General features: G+C 44.7%; 1 protein-coding gene across 1 annotated transcript in view; it reads left to right on the top strand.

The window, feature by feature from the left end:
* The first annotated feature begins 1,404 nt into the window (after positions 1 to 1,404).
* The window catches only part of SLC17A9 (solute carrier family 17 member 9), a 31,583-nt gene continuing 15,567 nt past the window's right edge, over positions 1,405 to 17,420 (top strand). The window contains exons 1-7 of the mRNA XM_073682949.1: positions 1,405 to 1,822; positions 14,606 to 14,803; positions 14,927 to 15,066; positions 15,524 to 15,623; positions 15,783 to 15,913; positions 16,856 to 16,952; positions 17,107 to 17,203. Coding sequence (XP_073539050.1) covers positions 1,683 to 1,822; positions 14,606 to 14,803; positions 14,927 to 15,066; positions 15,524 to 15,623; positions 15,783 to 15,913; positions 16,856 to 16,952; positions 17,107 to 17,203 — 903 coding nt within the window. The 5' untranslated portion in view covers positions 1,405 to 1,682. The remainder of the gene's footprint in view (positions 1,823 to 14,605; positions 14,804 to 14,926; positions 15,067 to 15,523; positions 15,624 to 15,782; positions 15,914 to 16,855; positions 16,953 to 17,106; positions 17,204 to 17,420) is intronic.

Raw genomic sequence — 17,420 nt, 5'->3', positions numbered from 1 at the left:
CCCATTAGGTCTATGTACATTGCTGTACATGGACATTTATTGGCACATTCTGATCCTGGAAAATGGGTATATTGACATCATCATATGCTGGTGCAGTAATAGCGGCAGGAGGACGGTCTCATTACTCTGTACTCCGTGACCTAACTGGGCTCTGCTACATCCTGGGCAAATATTGATCATAGAGATAACATATTGACAAGGATATAGTGTGACTACTGGCATCTGAGAATAAACACTGGAAAACCTGAACAATTGGGCTTAATTATTGTCCTTTCACTTTAGGAGACATTAAATATTCAGTATGTAAATAAAAGTATGTGAACCCCTGACCATTATAGTCTTGTTCCATATGGAATTATGCTGGCCTCCATTCTTCAGGGGAGGCTTTGGGGTCCTCCTGATTTTGTTTGCATCAGTTATGTAACTGACCTGTTAAGAACATCAATTCTGGAACAGATAAACCGAGTGCAGGTTTGAACACCGCCTTATAAAGACACATTCTAGCACTCCAAATGATCGACGCCATAACCCTACAAACTCCATTAGTGTGTGTGTGCACGATGTCCTTCCCAGGCGGCAAACTCAATGAATTTTTCAAGATGCTTCAGGAAATGTCGTTGTTTTTTTTTCCTAAACTGTCTTTTTTTTTTTTTTAACGGTTTTTGGTTGTTTTCTAAACCCTTTTTGGACTTTTTTGTCCGCCAGTGGCCTTATTAAGCGTTTTGTCCAGCGTTTCTTTTGGACTTTTTTTTTTTTTCCCCACTGATGTTTTCTGGCCATTTTTTAATTCCATTGAACAATGAGGGAACCCATAGCCATTTTTCAACTAAAAACACTGGCAAAATGCTCAATAAAAAGACACCGGGTGCTTTCTGAGGCTTGTCCATTATAAAGTACAGGTCGTCTTCAGAACATGATGAATGGTTGGTACACTTTTTTTTTTTAACCGTTTGGCGTTTTTGAAAGCCTGAAGCGATTAAAAGACGTTCAAAACACTGAACATATGCACAGATGTTAAATAGAAATGTATGTTCATTCTTGGGAGCTTTTACTGGTGAGTTTTGTAGCAGATCAGCCTGAAAAAAAATCACGGGCACATACCCTTATAGTCTTGGGGTCCTTGTTAGCATCCATTACGGATCTGTCCTTCGCATGAACGCCATTTCTTTGTTTTTAGAACAGTGTAACGAAATGATACAATGCTGGTGTGAACAGAGACGTAATCAGGCAAAGATTCCAGGTGACTCTGCCAGCTTTGAGGTGTGCGTGCACCCCAATAGTTGTGTGTCACTGACGCCAGCACCTGGAATGTGGCTAATGTCAGTGCCTGGCTTCCTGCCTGTGTATAGAGAAAGCAGCACCAGGAACAGGAAACCAGCACTGACAACGTGGAGAAAAGTTACTCTAATGCAAAAAAAAGTCCCTCCCACTAGAAAAACTTCCAGCTCAAAACACAGCAGGAGTCAGTACAACAGATTTCAGGGAGTACATACAACTCACTGCAGGGAGTCGATGCTTAGAACTTTAGAGAGTCAATTTAAAGGGTCAGAAGTGCAGAGATTTAGAAGGTTCTTAGATCCTAAGTAACTCAATGCATATAGCTTTAGGGATTCAGTGCTCAGCTTTATGTGCCAGTCTGGGTTAGTCCAACTCCCCCTCCTTTTTTTTTTTTTTTTTTTTGAATGGCATCTATTGGGGGCAAACATGCCCACCGGAGCGACCTGATACGATTGCTACAAGATGATCTGCCACAGCCACCGCCTAAGAACCCTCATCATGTGGACAGGATGAAGAGGAACAGCGGAGACCCCCACTGGACCAGGTCAGTGAACAGACTGCTATACTGAGCCCACAGAGCTTGCACTCTAATAAGCTACTGCTCCTGGTTCATGCCACGTAAATTGGGCTCCGAGTCTGCCGTCTATGTAAGTAGATACATATGTGGCAGTGATGTGATTCCTTAGCAACACCCCATGTAAAAAATAGCGCAGTAAGGCTGCCCTGTAGAATATATTGTATTCCGCTTTTGTCTGTGCCATTTTTTTTCTTTGTATAGTGTTTGGTGTATAAGTTTCCTCTGTGTAGTGATGGCTGAGAGTTGTATTTCCTCTGCTCATTTACACATCCAATTGTTACGTATTACCGCGTCTTTCCAACGTAAACAGGTCGCTCGGAGCTAATATTAGCAAATGTATATCGAAATGTCAAAACACCCCCTTACACCTATATGTATCAAGACGGATGTTTCAGATTTCAGTTTTAAGAAAGAAGTGATTCCTGCGAAATGTCCAAACACGTTCTACTAGGGAATTTAGATTGTGAGTCCCGATGGGGACCGTGATGTCTCTGAGAAGCGGTGGAAATTAATGGCACTATATAAGCGAGTAAAATAAAATGTAATAAGAGGCACGGGGCTTTTAATTAATTTGAAGCTTTGACATCTACGTCAGCTGTATAGTTTCCACCAAAATTTTTCCCAGTTTCTGTCTTTTATTTTAAGAAAGCCAAGACCACTTTTTCTACTTTTGGTATGGAAGGCGGGAGAAAAAAAGGGGAAATTTTTTTGCAAACACATCTGACTTTTTAGAGTGTTTTTTTTTCTTCTTTAAATGTGCATAAAAAGATCAATATATTTGCCCCTATATAGGAGCTAATGTCCTGTCGATAGCAGTCTGTCTTGATTCATTTGTTTTGAATGGAGAGAGCAGAGAAAGCTGGCATCAGACAGCCCTGGCACCGGCTTATCTCTCCTGAGAACAAAAGAATCGGGCATTTAAATTTCCAGTGTCTGGTACTTATCTTCCCAGACGTTATCTTTTGGTTAGGAGTTGGGAGGCTCCAATATAAATTTGAAAGCCATTGACTCCCATACACACTGGGTTCTGTTGATGGTCTAATGGGTATGGGGATGTCGGACAACTGATGATCAAGAACAGATGTCGAGCGTGCATATCTGGTTTTGGACCACCGATCGCATTAGGATAAGTGGCCGGCCGATGTGTCAGTCGGTGGCTTTCTCATAGAGAACCCAGGAGTGCTTGACTGGCTTAAAGGAGTTGTTCTTTACTTGAACAACTCCTTGTCATACCGCATTCTTGGCCCCGTTAAAATAAAAAAAGCCTATACTCCCCTCCCGTGCCATACTAATATGCATGGATTTTTGCCCTCAGGCTTCATTAAACATTTTGCGGAATAAAACATCTGCTAGTCCATGAGTGAACTTGTTCTGATAGTTTGCAGTTTTGATTTCCACCTTACTGAGTTCCTCTCAGCTGATTTATCTCCTTCAGGGCTCATTCACACGACCGTATTTTCGGTCCGAGAGCTTCCCGTTAAAAAAAACGCACCACACTCGGACCAATGTTATTCAATGGGGCAGTGCAGAGGAACGATTTTTTTTCACTGACCAAATCCGCGTGTGAAAAAAATGCATGCACGAATTTCTACAGTGTAGCATCTGATTGTTATGGACACATTGCAATTCAATACATCAGTGTGCAATCTGTGTGATGTCCTTGTTTAACATTGCAAAGGGTAGGAAAAGCTTTGTAATCTATTTATTTATCTATCTGTGAAAAACACTAATGACAACATTTGCATACATGAAAAATATTTACTGATAGTCTGAAGGAGGCCTACAATTTAGAAGCTCTGTCAGAATTGGCTCACTGATGGATTCTTGGTTAACTCATTCTACAGCTAGCAATGAGCAGGAAAACAGACAGCCTTAAAAGCCAAACGGTGCAAAGTTTTTAAGAAGCAGTCCTCCTCCCATCAAAATGTTTATCCTCTTAATATATTGCAGTCATCATATTATATAGCACTGTGTACTTACAATTGCTCATTTTGCCTTTCTACCCAGTTATTTATTCTTTCTTCCATTAGGTCTCTGACATCACGTGATTAAAAACTGACCAGCTGAATCCTTCTAAGCTTTATGTAGAAATAGGAGATCAATTTTCTCTGCATGAGTCATGAGTCACTGCTAAAGTCCCCGGCAGGGGGGGAGGAGGTAGTAGCTGGGTCAAGAGTTGACAAGAGGAATGATTTTTGCAGGGACAATAGACTTCTTGTTTCTACATAGAGAAGAATTAGCTGGGTAGAAAGGCAAAATGAGCAATTGTAAGTACACAGTGCTATGTAATATGATGATTGCAATATATTGAGAGGATAAAAACTTTGATGGGAGGAGGAAGAGTGCTTCTTTAATGAAACCCAATTGCAAAAATTAGTTTTAGTCCAAAATACATATTCTTTTAACTTAAATCTAAATAATAGACGAGACTAGTCTGGTTCTACCACTGGCCAGCTCTTCTCTGAAACACTGGAGAATAATATACCTGACAGCAGTCGGGCAACCAGGACCTGATTTATACTGCAGTTTGGGCAGCATGAATCAGGTGATTGCTTCCCTTTAATGTTATGAACATTTTTCCAAGTTATAATGAACTTGGAAAGTGTGTAGAGCAATAAAACATGTATCGTTTATATGTGTAATAAATAGCGGAGCAAAGATTGACAGGTGCAGCAAAGCTGAGATTGCCAGATGGAATAGTGCTCATTTTGCTAGGTTGGGTGGAGCCAAGTTTGCCAAATGCCGCAATCAATACAGGGTTAATGAGTACATGACTTTGCCGGTAATAACTCAGTTCCAACTTCACCAAGTGCGCCAGAGATGAGCTTGTCATTTGGTACAACGCTTTGTCATTTAGGCCTCCGTACAAGCATGAAGCTTTCTATGAAGCCGTCACACTTGAATCGGGAGGATCGTGGTCAGTCCATGCATTGCGGTCTGATCTCAGACCGATTTGCACAGATGTCTGAATTAGCCTTTATAATACCACATTTTATTCCTGGTTACGCATAGTACTGTAAGGGCTCATTTAGACGTCCATTATTCTGATATAATAGAAAAATGGAGCGATGACTGATCCGTTTTTCTCATACGTGAAGGAAAACAAACCACCTTCTACCTTCTCCTATGTGACAGTCCGTGGAAATCATGGTCCCACAGACCTACATTGCTGATTTTGATCTGACCCTCTGGTCAAAATCGAACATGTCTCCGCAATTTTCCATTGACCACTTGGTATGTGAATAATCATGGCCATGTGAATGGCCCCTAGACTATCACATGTAGGAGTGCTATCCGTGAACCATGGCTAGTACTCGTACGTGAAAATCTGTCGTCTGAAAGAGGCATAAAGATGATGCTGATGGGTTTATGACAATAGTACTGTAGCCTCAAAGAGTTAAATGACAAATTCAGCTCTGCAGTAGAGCCCCCGTCTCACATAGCGAGATCGCTAGCGAGATCGCTGCTGCGTCACGGTTTTGGTGACGCAACAGCGACCTCACCAGCGATGTCGCTATCTGTGACACTTTGCAGCGATCAGGCCCCTGCTGTGAGGTCACTGATCGCTGCAAAGTGTCCTGGACCATTTTTTGGTCGTTGCCCTCCCGCTGGTCAGCACACACTGCTGTGTGTGACCAGCGGGAGCAGCGATCAGGCTGGTAACCATGATAAACAACGGGTTACTAGGGGCACACGCGCATCTAGTAACCCGATGTTTATCATGGTTACCAGCCTGCTCCTGCTTCAGCAGGCTGGTAACCAGGAGCAGGACATCGTGGAAAGATTCTTTCCACGATGTCGCTGCTGCCCTGATCGCTGGTGAGCCTGCCTGTTTGACAGCTCACCAGCGACCACATAGCGACGCAGCAATGATCCCTGACAGGTCGTATCGTTGTCGGGATCGTTGCAGCGTCGCTAAGTGTGACGGGGCCTCTTATAGCAGTGCTATATAAACATTGTGAGCTGATTGTACGAGATAAGACACCCTGATGTTTTATTGATCACAAAATATGGTTTCATTGAGCAGCTGGAAAGACTAGTCTGTACTGATTGTTCTGTGTGGAAATAAGATGGTTAGTTGGACTGTAGGACGAGCAGGGCTGTGGAGTCTGTAAGCCAAACCTCAGACTCCTCAATTTCCATGGCTCCGACTCCACAGCCCCGACGACCAGTGCCGTCACCACAGGGCCACAACGTGACGTTGCCGGAGCCTTTGTTGGATTTCTTCCAGAAATCCATGGGCTGTTCCTATCTTAAATTTTTATCAGCTACAGGCTAATGTATTATTCTGATCAGTAATAGATAATGCCACAGCACAAAATAATTCTAAAGCCCCCGTCTCACATAGCGAGATCGCTGCTGTGTCACGGTTTTGGTGACGCAACAGCGACCTCACCAGCGATGTCGCTATGTGTGACACTTTGCAGCGATCAGGCCCCTGCTGTGAGGTTGCTGATCGCTGCAAAGTGTCCTGGACCATTTTTTGGTCGTTGCTCTCCCGCTGGTCAGCACACATCGCTGTGTGTGACCAGCGGGAGCAGCGATCAGGCTGGTAACTATGGTAAACATCGGGTTACTAGGGGCACACGCGCTCCTAGTAACCCGTTGTTTATCATGGTTACGAGCCTGCTAAAGTGAGCAGTAACCTCCCGCTCACTGTAGCAGAGTGGTAACCATGATAAACAACGGGTTACTAGGAGCGCGTGTGCCCCTAGTAACCCGATGTTTACCATAGTTACCAGCCTGCTCCTGCTTCAGCAGGCTCGTAACCAGGAGCAGGACATCGTGGAAAGATTCTTTCCACGATGTCGCTGCTCCCCTGATCGTTGGTGAGCCTGCCTGTTTGACAGCTCACCAGCGACCACATAGCAACGCAGCAACGATCCCTGACAGGTCGTATCGTTGTCGGGATCGTTGCAGCGTCGCTAAGTGTGACGGGGCCTTAACTGCACTGCTAGTGATAATATTGCCATTATGTGACTCAAAGCATATCCCACTGTTTATTTTAAACTGTGTGTTTTTTGTTTACACGAGCACTGGGCACTTTATCTATTTTATATTTATTAAAAGTTATGTTTTAGAATTATTCTGTGCTGAGGCATTATGTTCCTATCTTAATCATTTATCCACAAGTTATGCCATAAATGTCTGGTAGCAGGAAGTCCCACCTTGGGACTAATACCCTTCTCCAGAATTGGGGTCTCTGATCCCTGTTTTTTTCTGATGGTGCTGCCACTGTGAAAGGAGAGGTGGCTATCCCCATTCACTTCTACGAGAGTCTCAAAAACAGCCCAGCAGATTCCTGTTCTGAAGATAGGTGAGGGGTCTTAAAGTAGTGACCCACATCTTTTAGACACTTAGGGTATGTGCACACGGTTGGTATTGGCAGCGCTTTGAACGTAGCATACTTTATGCTGTGTCCAAAGCTCTGCACTCAGGTGAATCCGCATGTGTTCATTGAACCATGCGGATTCACCGCATCCTATACATTACAGTGATATAATTAGTGATATAGAGAGAAATTGACATCCTATGGTCTGGAAAGACGCCCTGCGTGTCCGTGTCCGCGGGTGATCCACAGGTGCACGGAGACCCATAGTGGGCATGGGATTTGTACAAATCCCATCCACTATGCTGTAACATCTGGCCGCTGCAGATTGCACACAGCGCAAGTGCTCTGTGTCCAATCTGCGGCGATTACTGATCGTGTGTGTGCACAGACCCTTATAGTGTATCCTTCAGATGTTTTTGCTATGCAATGGGGTAGAAAAACACTCCCAAAAGCTTGCAGTGCTTATATATGAGGAAATGTACATTGATGTAGTTGTGATGTGTTTGCCATTTGGCACAATAAGCTGTAAACTCTTGAGATTCCCCATAGGACTCCGCTGAGAGGATGGAACGGGCCCCCTCACTCACTAGATAAGTGGTCTCCTCCCGGTAGCACTCGTGCTGTTGTGACACTGCAACTTCCACAAGCCCTGACAATGGTGGCATATGTCAGAGCAAGCTGGGAGTTGTAGTTTTACAACAGCTGGCGTTCAACACATTAAAGGAGTTTTCCACCCCAGGGCAAAGTTTTGGCAAGTGGTGTGAAATATATAAATGGAAGTGGCGTCAAATAGGTTTTTTTTTGTCATTTTCCATGGATTTCTGCAGCTGTCAGGACAAATACCGGTCTGCTGTTAACTATCTAATACAGGGACGGACATATCATTGGTGCAACCTGTGCAGCCACAAAGGGGCCCAAAAGGTAAGGGGGCCCATTTCTTCCCCCAAAGCAGGTGCAATTTTGCATTTTTAGGAGCTCTTGGGCTGCAAAGGAATATATTGTTCATGCACAGGCACCCCTTTCTGTTTGTGTCCGCCAGTGATCTAATGCATATGGGCCTCCCCTTCAGGATACCCCTTTTTTTATATGTTGTATTGGAGCATATTCACATCATAGGGGAGGGGGGTCCTTTGCCTTAAACCGACCCTCTGTAATAAGTGGTTCTCCTTTAGAAGACACTCTCAGAACCAATCTCAGACTTGTCAGAACAATTCAACTTTTCCTTCACATACAGTGTTACGACAAGCTTGATGGTTGCAACACTCCAATGAGGCACAGTCTCTTGACGGTTTTAATACACACAAGGGGGCGCTATTATTTACCGTTGCAGAATGTCAAACTCCTCAGGCACCACAGCCCAGGACTGCGATACTCACATACAGTAGGTCTCCACTTCCAGTATGGATGTTCTTCTCCAGCTCTGCTCTTACCAAACCTTCCCATGGCACTTTTTCAGTCAGTGATCCCCCTTTCGAGGGGTTTACACCAACCGACATGCAACATTAAATGACCGCCGATCGGTGAATGTTTAACGATCGGAGGTAGTTTAATAGGCATTTTACACAGGTGCGGACCGCTCTTAACAATGCGCCCTGAATGATCTGTAATTGTTCAGTGCGTATTAGCTGACATTACTCTCTGTTTACACAGGACGATGCGCTATCGAGAACGATGATCCTTTTGTTCAACACAAAAGATCATTTCACTGGATGAACCAGCGTTTTGTTCATTAGTGGGGTGATCGGCAGCCTTTTTATACTGCAGGATTATCAGGAGATGAAAGTTCCTGGGAATGCTCGCCCGTGATAATATTGCAATGTAAATGGACCGTTAAGTCCGCTGTACACGAGATGGCTGTCGGCCAATAAATGCTTGGGCCGGCTGCTATCTAGACCTACCTCTTCCTTATACAAAAGCCATCACCTGACGTGTCTGGAGAACAAAGGATCTGCACTGCAAAATCAGAAATGCTAGATCGATAACTTCCCCAACGATAACTTGTCCGGGGCCCCCGTACACATTAAACTGTTGGCTTAACCCATCGATAGCTGCAGGTTTGGACGACATTAGTCTAATGTGTATTGGGGCTCAGGTCTTCAGGAATCTATGCCTCCACTAAAATTGCTAACTTTATTTTTTTTTTTTTTTACCACTGACTTAACTTAAGTGCTGTCTCCCTTGGAATGGGCACAATACTGCTTTCTCCCGGCTACTTAGACCCAGTAGACACCCTTGTAGCTAAACCCACATGGACTTAAAAGAAAACGTAGGTGGCAACTTGCACAGAGCATGACTGGGCACCCACTTCCATGCCCAGACCCTCCCAGCTGTAACTGTATTGGCTTGCTGTCTTCTCTCGTGGCAGCCATGGCTTTGCTACCGGACAACTTCTCTCTAGCCACCTACCCGAGCATACCAGGTGGACCTCCGCACAGCCCCTGCTGCTCCACGTCACACATCCTGATTTATACAGACTGCCACCTCTTCATTGTACAAGCCACTCCAGCCACTGATCACCACAGTCTCTTTGGATGTCTAAAGTGTCTATACACAGATATAAAATCTATGAAATATTTCTATACAATTGAAGGTTTCTTCTAAAAGGTCTGAATACACTTCTCATATCACTATGTCCGGGGGTCAATTGTTGATGTCCATAGCCTTCAGAAGTGTTAATCAGGATACACATGTAAGTGAGACAAAGGCTCCTGAGAGTACAAGGATTTTCTATCTGTAGGACAAACATTAGGGGTGATATCTTGGCTCCTCTCTGTGAGCTTTGAATGCAGACTGCCAATGAGAGATAATCAGGATGTCATAAAATGCTGATACTGAATAGTAGAAGATATGATGTTATCCTTTGTATGCATACTGGATCACAGATTGGCCAGTACAGGTCTTAAGGTACCGTCACACTTAGCGACGCTACAGCGATCCCGACAACGATACGACGTGGCAGGGATCTTTGCTGCGTCGCTATGTGGTCACTGGTGAGATGTCAAACAGTCAGATCTTCCCAACAACACAGCAACGATACGGCGACCCGTAGCTACCTGTATAACGATGTCGGCGGTCGTTGGCACCCTGTCACATAGCAGCTACTATGACAATTCAGACCTCGATGAGGGACGACTTCTCAGTTCTGAGTCGCCAACGAGGTCGTTGGTAAGGTGTCAAACACACCGATGCATGCTACCCAGCGGGACCTCAACGATCAAAAAATGGTCCAGGCCATTTCGACACGACCAGCGATCTCACAGCAGGAGCCTGGTCGCTGCTACGTGTCAAACGTAGTGAGATCGCTGCTGAGGTCGCTGTTGCTTCACAAAACTTGTGACTCAGCAGCGATCTCGCTAGCGATCTCGCTTAGTGTGACTGGGCCTTTAGATCATGGCATCATCAGGTTGGAGTGGAATCCCAATAGGGGAATAAAAGTCTCGACCATGGCTCAGAAAGGGGCACTCGGGGAGAGGTCCCTGGAGGAAAATATAGCTGGGGAAGGGGATCAATGGCCATACCTAGGAGAAGACATTCCATGGAGATGTGAGGGCTACACCAAGGAGGCACCAAGGGAGATGCCAATGAGATACTACTGAAGATAGAGACCTGTGTGTCTGATGGGTTTCTTTATGGTAACTCATTATGGAAATGACTTCCCAAAATCACTTATAATGTTAGGTTAAATTGGCACAAATGTGTACATTATACTATTTTAAATCTGCCCCATTTTGCACATATCCCCCTAAAGATGCCCCTACAAGCTCTATTTATCCTCCAGCGGCCATTGGGACTGTCCTGTAGTTCCAGTCTGTCCGATATCTTCTAGCCAGCATAGCTCTGCTCTGGTACGTGTCTAGAACAGATCTTCTACTTTGAGGAATGAGGTCACGGAAAGGGGCAAAGCCTCCTTATTACTGTGCAGAGAGCCCATACAAGGAAATGTGGAGCAGGGGTGTACCATCCATAGTGGCAGCCCACTCAGCCACTATGGGGTCCATGAGTCGTGGTGTGGGCCCCCTGTCAGTTTTTACAGTTTTAGCAGTATCTGCATCCACAGGATGCGGATACCGCCTAATAGAATGGTGAATCAAGATGTCAAAGGCTCCATGATCCACCATTCAGCCTGACCATTCAGTCACCATGACGTCACTACATCACCTTCGGTGCTGACGCCTAATTAGAACTTTTTCTTTGGGGCTATGATTTCTATATACGCCACTGGGGTGCAGGTAAATTAAGAGGAGTGATGTTCTGCAAGTTAGGGCTCTGCTCAGAGCAGACTGAGAGGAGTGATGTTCTGCAGATTAGGGATCTGCATAGAGCGGACTGAGAGGAATGATGTTCTGCAGGTTAGGACTGTGCATAGAGCGGACTGAGAGGAGTGATGTTTTGCAGGATGGGGCTGTATATAGGGGCCTGAGAGGAGAGATATAAAAAAATATTGTGATTGTGGGAATTGGCCTTTAAGGAAATAATATCCCTTTGATGGTTAATTACTATGTAATATCGTAATATTCATTTTGTTGTTAGCTCTTTTGCCAATTTTATACTGTTCATCTGATTCTGGGCATAAAATAATTGTTATTTATACACTTTTGTTGCTATGCTTTCTTTGCTGATCATCCCTTTAGAATTAGTTTGGAGATGTTGTTGTCCGGCATTCGTATCGGTTGATATTGGTATTTTCGATAATAATATTTCTTGTTGCTGTATGGTTTCTTTATCATTCATTATTAATTCAGTCCATGGTAATAACATTTCGTACAAAAGCTTCAGTCCCTTCACCTTCCCAAGTGGACAAGCCTCAGGCCTGTAATGTCTCATAGGCTCAACCACAGTCCCTCCAGGCACCATACTCTCATTAATGGTGCCAGTTCTCTCCTGATTGCTTCACCCTACAACATGGTGGCACAGAATATCATTGTCTATCCATACCTTTCGGTCTCATTTTAGAACCACCTGAAGGAGACAGGTGATAATCAGTCGTTCCATATGACAACTATTATTGTATCTTTTTTTTTTTTTTTTGCGTGCTTCAGAGCAGAATTTTCCCAGCATTCCCTGCTTGTTCATTGTCTGTGTGGCACATGCTCCAGTATTTCATATGATGTTGTCTGAGGTTGGAAAAATGAAAGGCCCCCATTCACATTAGATGAAAGTTAGCCATTTCGGTGGGACCTGATGTCAGAGAAGTGAAGGGTCAGGCACTTGGAATTGTAATGACCTATCCTTTTTGTTTTCAGAGAAAATAATCCTCTAAGGCCACGGCCCCACTATCAGTATTTGGTCAGTATTCGGTCAGTATTTTTTCTCAGGAGTGGGAGCCAAAACCAGGTGAGGAACAATCAGAGAAAAGCTATAATAGAAACAAGTCACCAATTCTGCATTCATCACCCAATACTGACCGCATACTGACCAAATACTGATAGTGGGGCCGTGGCCTAAGCAGACACCTCTGGCATTCTATCTCCCCAATGAAAACACATGAACTAGCAGCCAAGCCAAGTGCTTATGTATATGGGGGTCGGGAGAAGTAAATGTCTGCTGAATGAGGGTTTGGCAGACATCTGTCTTATGTGTATGGCCAGTTTAAGGGATTATTCTCATTTTCATAGATGTGTATTTTCGGATAGTGACTTTTGCAATTTACTGTTTATTAGAATTTGCAGTCGTTCTCGAGATATTGTCACTTTTGTTAACAGCTCATTGCCTAGGAGACCGATCACCGCTGCTGTCTAGTTTGCAAGTATTGCCCTGAAGCCGGCAGATATTAGGAGCTAACAACTAAAGGCCAGCTTCAAAGCGGTGCTTACAAGCTCGACAGAAAAGAACTTGTAAGAACTCTACATGTTCGGCCACCTCTGCTAGATAGAAATTTTGGTTGGTCTCTTAAGCATCAAGCTGTAAACAAAATAAAATCAAGAAAAACTGAAGACTCAAACAGTAAATTCTATGAAAGTGGGAATAACCCTTTACGAGCTCAACTGAGCTGCTAGTTATTAGCTTGCTGACTGTTTCCAGCAGAATTGTGACTGCAGCTTTCACAGTTTGTCTCTTGCCTGTATATTGCATTACGTACAGTATTTTCTCCCTCTTCTTGTTACAATGTTGACGCTATTAGCTGTGTAATCTGCCCTCCAGGCTGTATGTGGTTAAATATTAGGTGCTGCCTCCTCCTGCCTCCATTGTTTGATTAGTAGGAAGGTGGGGTGTGCAAAGGGTTATGGGTAATGATCTTAATAAAACCATCTGATTATTTTCAGGAAAGTTCCCAATATAGTAATCGGCTACAGCGCATAGACGGTATCTGGAGGGTTGTGTTCACTGCAGCATCGTACTGGAAACTGCCAGTATGGCTGCTGTTACATTCACTGTAGGAACCGTCATATCGCTTTCCAAGTAGCGTCTGTAGCTATGAAAAGGCAGAAGAGAACTTGGTACATTTATACACATTTGACTGTCTTTAGAGGATGTCCTGCAAGTGTGACACTGTCCAAACACTTAGCCAATACGACCACTGGTATAACTGAAAGCAAGGGAATCTGTCACCAGATCTGTGTCACCTAATCTACACCATAATGTAGAGACAGAGACCCTGATTCCAGCTATGTGTCACTTACTGGACTACTTGCTGTAGTTTTGATAAAATCACTGTTTTCTTTTCAGGAGATTATCACTAGAAGACTAGTAAACCTGCTGCCAGGTAGTCCTCCATATTCATTATAGTGATGTGTCAGTCGCGAACGATCCGAAACTAGGGGAGCCGGCTCCCTGCTGTGACTGATGGGAGCCGGCACCCCAGTGAGAGCCACTAACTTCTCTAAATGGCTCTCACTGGGTGTAAAATCACGGTGTTCGGCGGTCGTAACTCTGCCCACCGGATTCAAACTCAGCCCACTCTTTGATTTCATTGGCTAATTTGCGGTTGAGCAGAGCTTCATCATGGGTGGGCGGAGTTTCGCCTGCATCAACGTCATGTTAAATATGAGTTCACCTGTGGTGAACACATATTTAATAGGGATCTATTTAGGATCCAAAAGAGCCGGCTCTTTTTGGTGAGCAGAGCCACTGCCCATCGCTAATTCATTAGCTTTGTATAACCCCGCCCCCACCACTGATTGGCAGCTTTCTGTGTACACTGTGCATAGGCAGAAAGCTGCCAATTGGAGGTGTGGGAGGGGTTATACAAAGCTTCAGAAAACTGGTAGATCTGCTGCTGATAAAAACTGTGATTTTTACCAAAGCTGCAGCAAACAGCCCAGTAAGTGATACATCGCTGGAATCAGGGTCTCTGGCCCTACATCATGCTGCTCTCAGATGGGGAAGCAAAAACTTGGCGACAGACTCCCTTTAAGGTGTTATGATCCACTAGCTCTCAAGAGGTATCTTATCCCCTTATTTTCAATTTCTTGTTACAGGCTGGAGACCCGTGTCTGGACTGCAGCTCTTCTGATGGGAACATGTCTCCTTTACTGTGCCCGGGCCAGCATGCCAATCTGCGCAGTGTCGATGAGTGGGTACTTTGGCTGGGACAAGCGGCAGTCTGGATTTGCTCTGGGCAGCTTCTTCTGGGGGTACTGCGTAACTCAAGTGGCAGGGGGGCATCTGAGTGACAAGTGAGTACACGGGGCATCCCATTGACTGTCACATGGTGGCATTGGGCACCTTACTTTTAGTGAGCTTTCTTATGGCTCTTGATGGGGTCCTGGTAGCGCTGTCAATTTATTTGTATCTTTTAGGGTAGGTGGTGAGAAAGTTATTCTCTTATCAGCTTTGTCCTGGGGCTTCATCACGGCAGTGACCCCCCTGGCTGCTCATGTGACCAAAGACCCTCTTCTTTTGGTCAGTCTTCTACGATTCCTCGTGGGACTATTGCAAGGTAATCCTCGGGGGTGGGTCCTGTAATGTAAATTCAAGTTCATTTGAACCTCCATGCATGGCAGGTGTAGAGGGTGTCTAGTTATTAAAGGTCTCCTATCAGCAGGACAGTGTGGGGTATTTGTGAAATAAAGCTGAACCAGTTGGCACAATAACAACCACTAAGTGGGTTCCTCCAAGCATCAATCCCTTGTACAAAGATGAAGGTCACAAGAAATTTGGACATCACTGACCTGTTAGAAACAAAGCTGCCCCGCAAGGGAGTGTCCTCTTTCACCTACCTATTGGGTGAGAGGATTCTCAGGGGAGGGGCTAGTGTAAAAAGTTAATTTCCCACCATGATTGGCTGTATGGAGGGTACAAGGGAGAGCAGTTATGTTGCTTTGTCCACAACCCCTGGCATAGGCATTTCTGACATATTTATATTGTTTTTTTCTTTTAACCCTTTTCTACATCAGGCGTGCACTTCCCGGCTCTGGCGAGTCTGCTCTCTCAGCGGGTTCGGGAAAGTGAGCGAGCGTTCACCTGCAGTGTTGTGGGCTGTGGATCCCAGCTTGGGTACGTATCATCCAGCTTTCCTGAGCGGCAGGTCTATCTATGTTATCAAGGATATGGCAAGGGGGGGGTATCACAATAAAGTTAGGTTGTGAAGAATTATCTGGTTCCCTCCCCTTCGTGCGGTCAGCTATCCCCGTGCTTATAGTCTTTTTATTCCAGGACACTGTTGATTGGTGGAGTCGGGTCGGTGTTGCTGGAGTGGTACGGCTGGGAGTTCGTCTTCTATTTTGCGGGGTTTCTCACTTTAAGCTGGGGGTATGGTCTGAGCACCTATCTACTGAAGAAAAGTGGTAAGCTGGCACAATTTAAAGGGAAACTCCCCAGAAATTAAAAAAAATATATTATGGCAGTATTGAGAGCAGTTATTGTCGGCCAAGGACCTTTCTATCACCCCGTCCTTCTCTTCTATTAGTTTCAGGGATGGAGGTGTCGTTTCACAGCTCTTTGTTAAGAGGTGACAACCATTGTACAGTTCAATAATGTCTTTCGGACCGTACCTTTCAGAAAGGTCAGCCATAATGTCTACTTGAGGCATCAAAGGTGTCCAAGATTAGAAAAAAATGTCTGCTTTCTTTCAGTAATAGCGCCACCCCTGAACATAGGTTGTGAATGGTATTGCAATTGAGACCCATTGACCTGAATGGAGCTGAGCTACAATATCACCCACAACCCATAATTAAGAATGATGCCGTTTCTGTAGAAAACAAATAAAAAACAAAAATCTGGCATATTGTTCTATCCCTGGACAACCCCTCTAAAGGACTCCAGCCTTTAGCACCCCTGAAATTACTTCTTGAGTGGCACTCATTGTATCGGTTGCCCATTTACTGTAGACATGGGACTGCAATGGTGTTATCATGCCTTATGATGACTGCAAATACTTTCCAGAACCCACCCAATGTTATGACGATCATTCACAACCCAATATCCAAGCAAAAGTATTAAAGGGACTGCCAAGTGCAGCGCTCGGCTATTCAGTCCCATAGAGGAGGCAGAGTCCTGATCTCGGGATTGCTGTGGGTACCAGTGGTCGGACCCCCAGCAATCACCAAGTTATTTACTATGCTATGGACCGAGGATTACTTTTTGGTGCAACGGATTAACCCTTTAGATTACGCCGCCAAGCCAGGGCTACAGTCTTGAGTTTTGAGCAGCATCTCCAGCCATGTTATACCCGATGTTTATAAGACATGATGAGGGTCTCAATATAATACTTTGTGTCTTTTCGCCAGAGAAGATTCTCACTTTTGAAGATCTGGGGAAAGGTTTCTCATTGTCTGCCCAGACCAGCGTGCCCTGGAGATGCTTATTTAGGAAGGCGCCCGTGTGGTATGTACAGTGGTGTCCTTATAACCTTTTATTAGATATGTAATATTACCCCATCAGTGGGCATTAAGGGCGACCCCACCAGTTACACACTCCTATTTGGCGCACAGCACAAAGTCAGACTCTTTTTCGGTTTTGTCTTTCTGTATAATTTTAGGGCAGTGATTATCGCCCAGCTCAGCGTGGCCAGCTCTGCGTTCACCCTGTTTTCCTGGGTTCCAACATTTTTTAAGGAGCGTTTCCCAGACGCCAAGGTGAGAGTCATGTGACCTGATACCGTTTTGTCTGACTGGGATTGTGTTTGTGCGATTGTCTGCTGCCACCTATTGCTAAAAATGTGGAATTGCAAAGTGCAAATCACATTCCAATAAAAGTGAATGGAGATGAAAAAGTGACATAATGGTAGGTATCATCTACCAAGGCCTTATTCTCCTACATTGTATCCCTGGATCATCTTCTTCCTGACCAGTT

The sequence above is a fragment of the Phyllobates terribilis genome, unplaced genomic scaffold (genome assembly GCF_046119375.1).
Source record: "Phyllobates terribilis strain yellow unplaced genomic scaffold, ASM4611937v1 Scaffold_5__5_contigs__length_657084704, whole genome shotgun sequence".
NCBI lineage: Eukaryota > Metazoa > Chordata > Amphibia > Anura > Dendrobatidae > Phyllobates > Phyllobates terribilis.
This window is presented reverse-complemented; position numbering and strand designations above follow the sequence as displayed.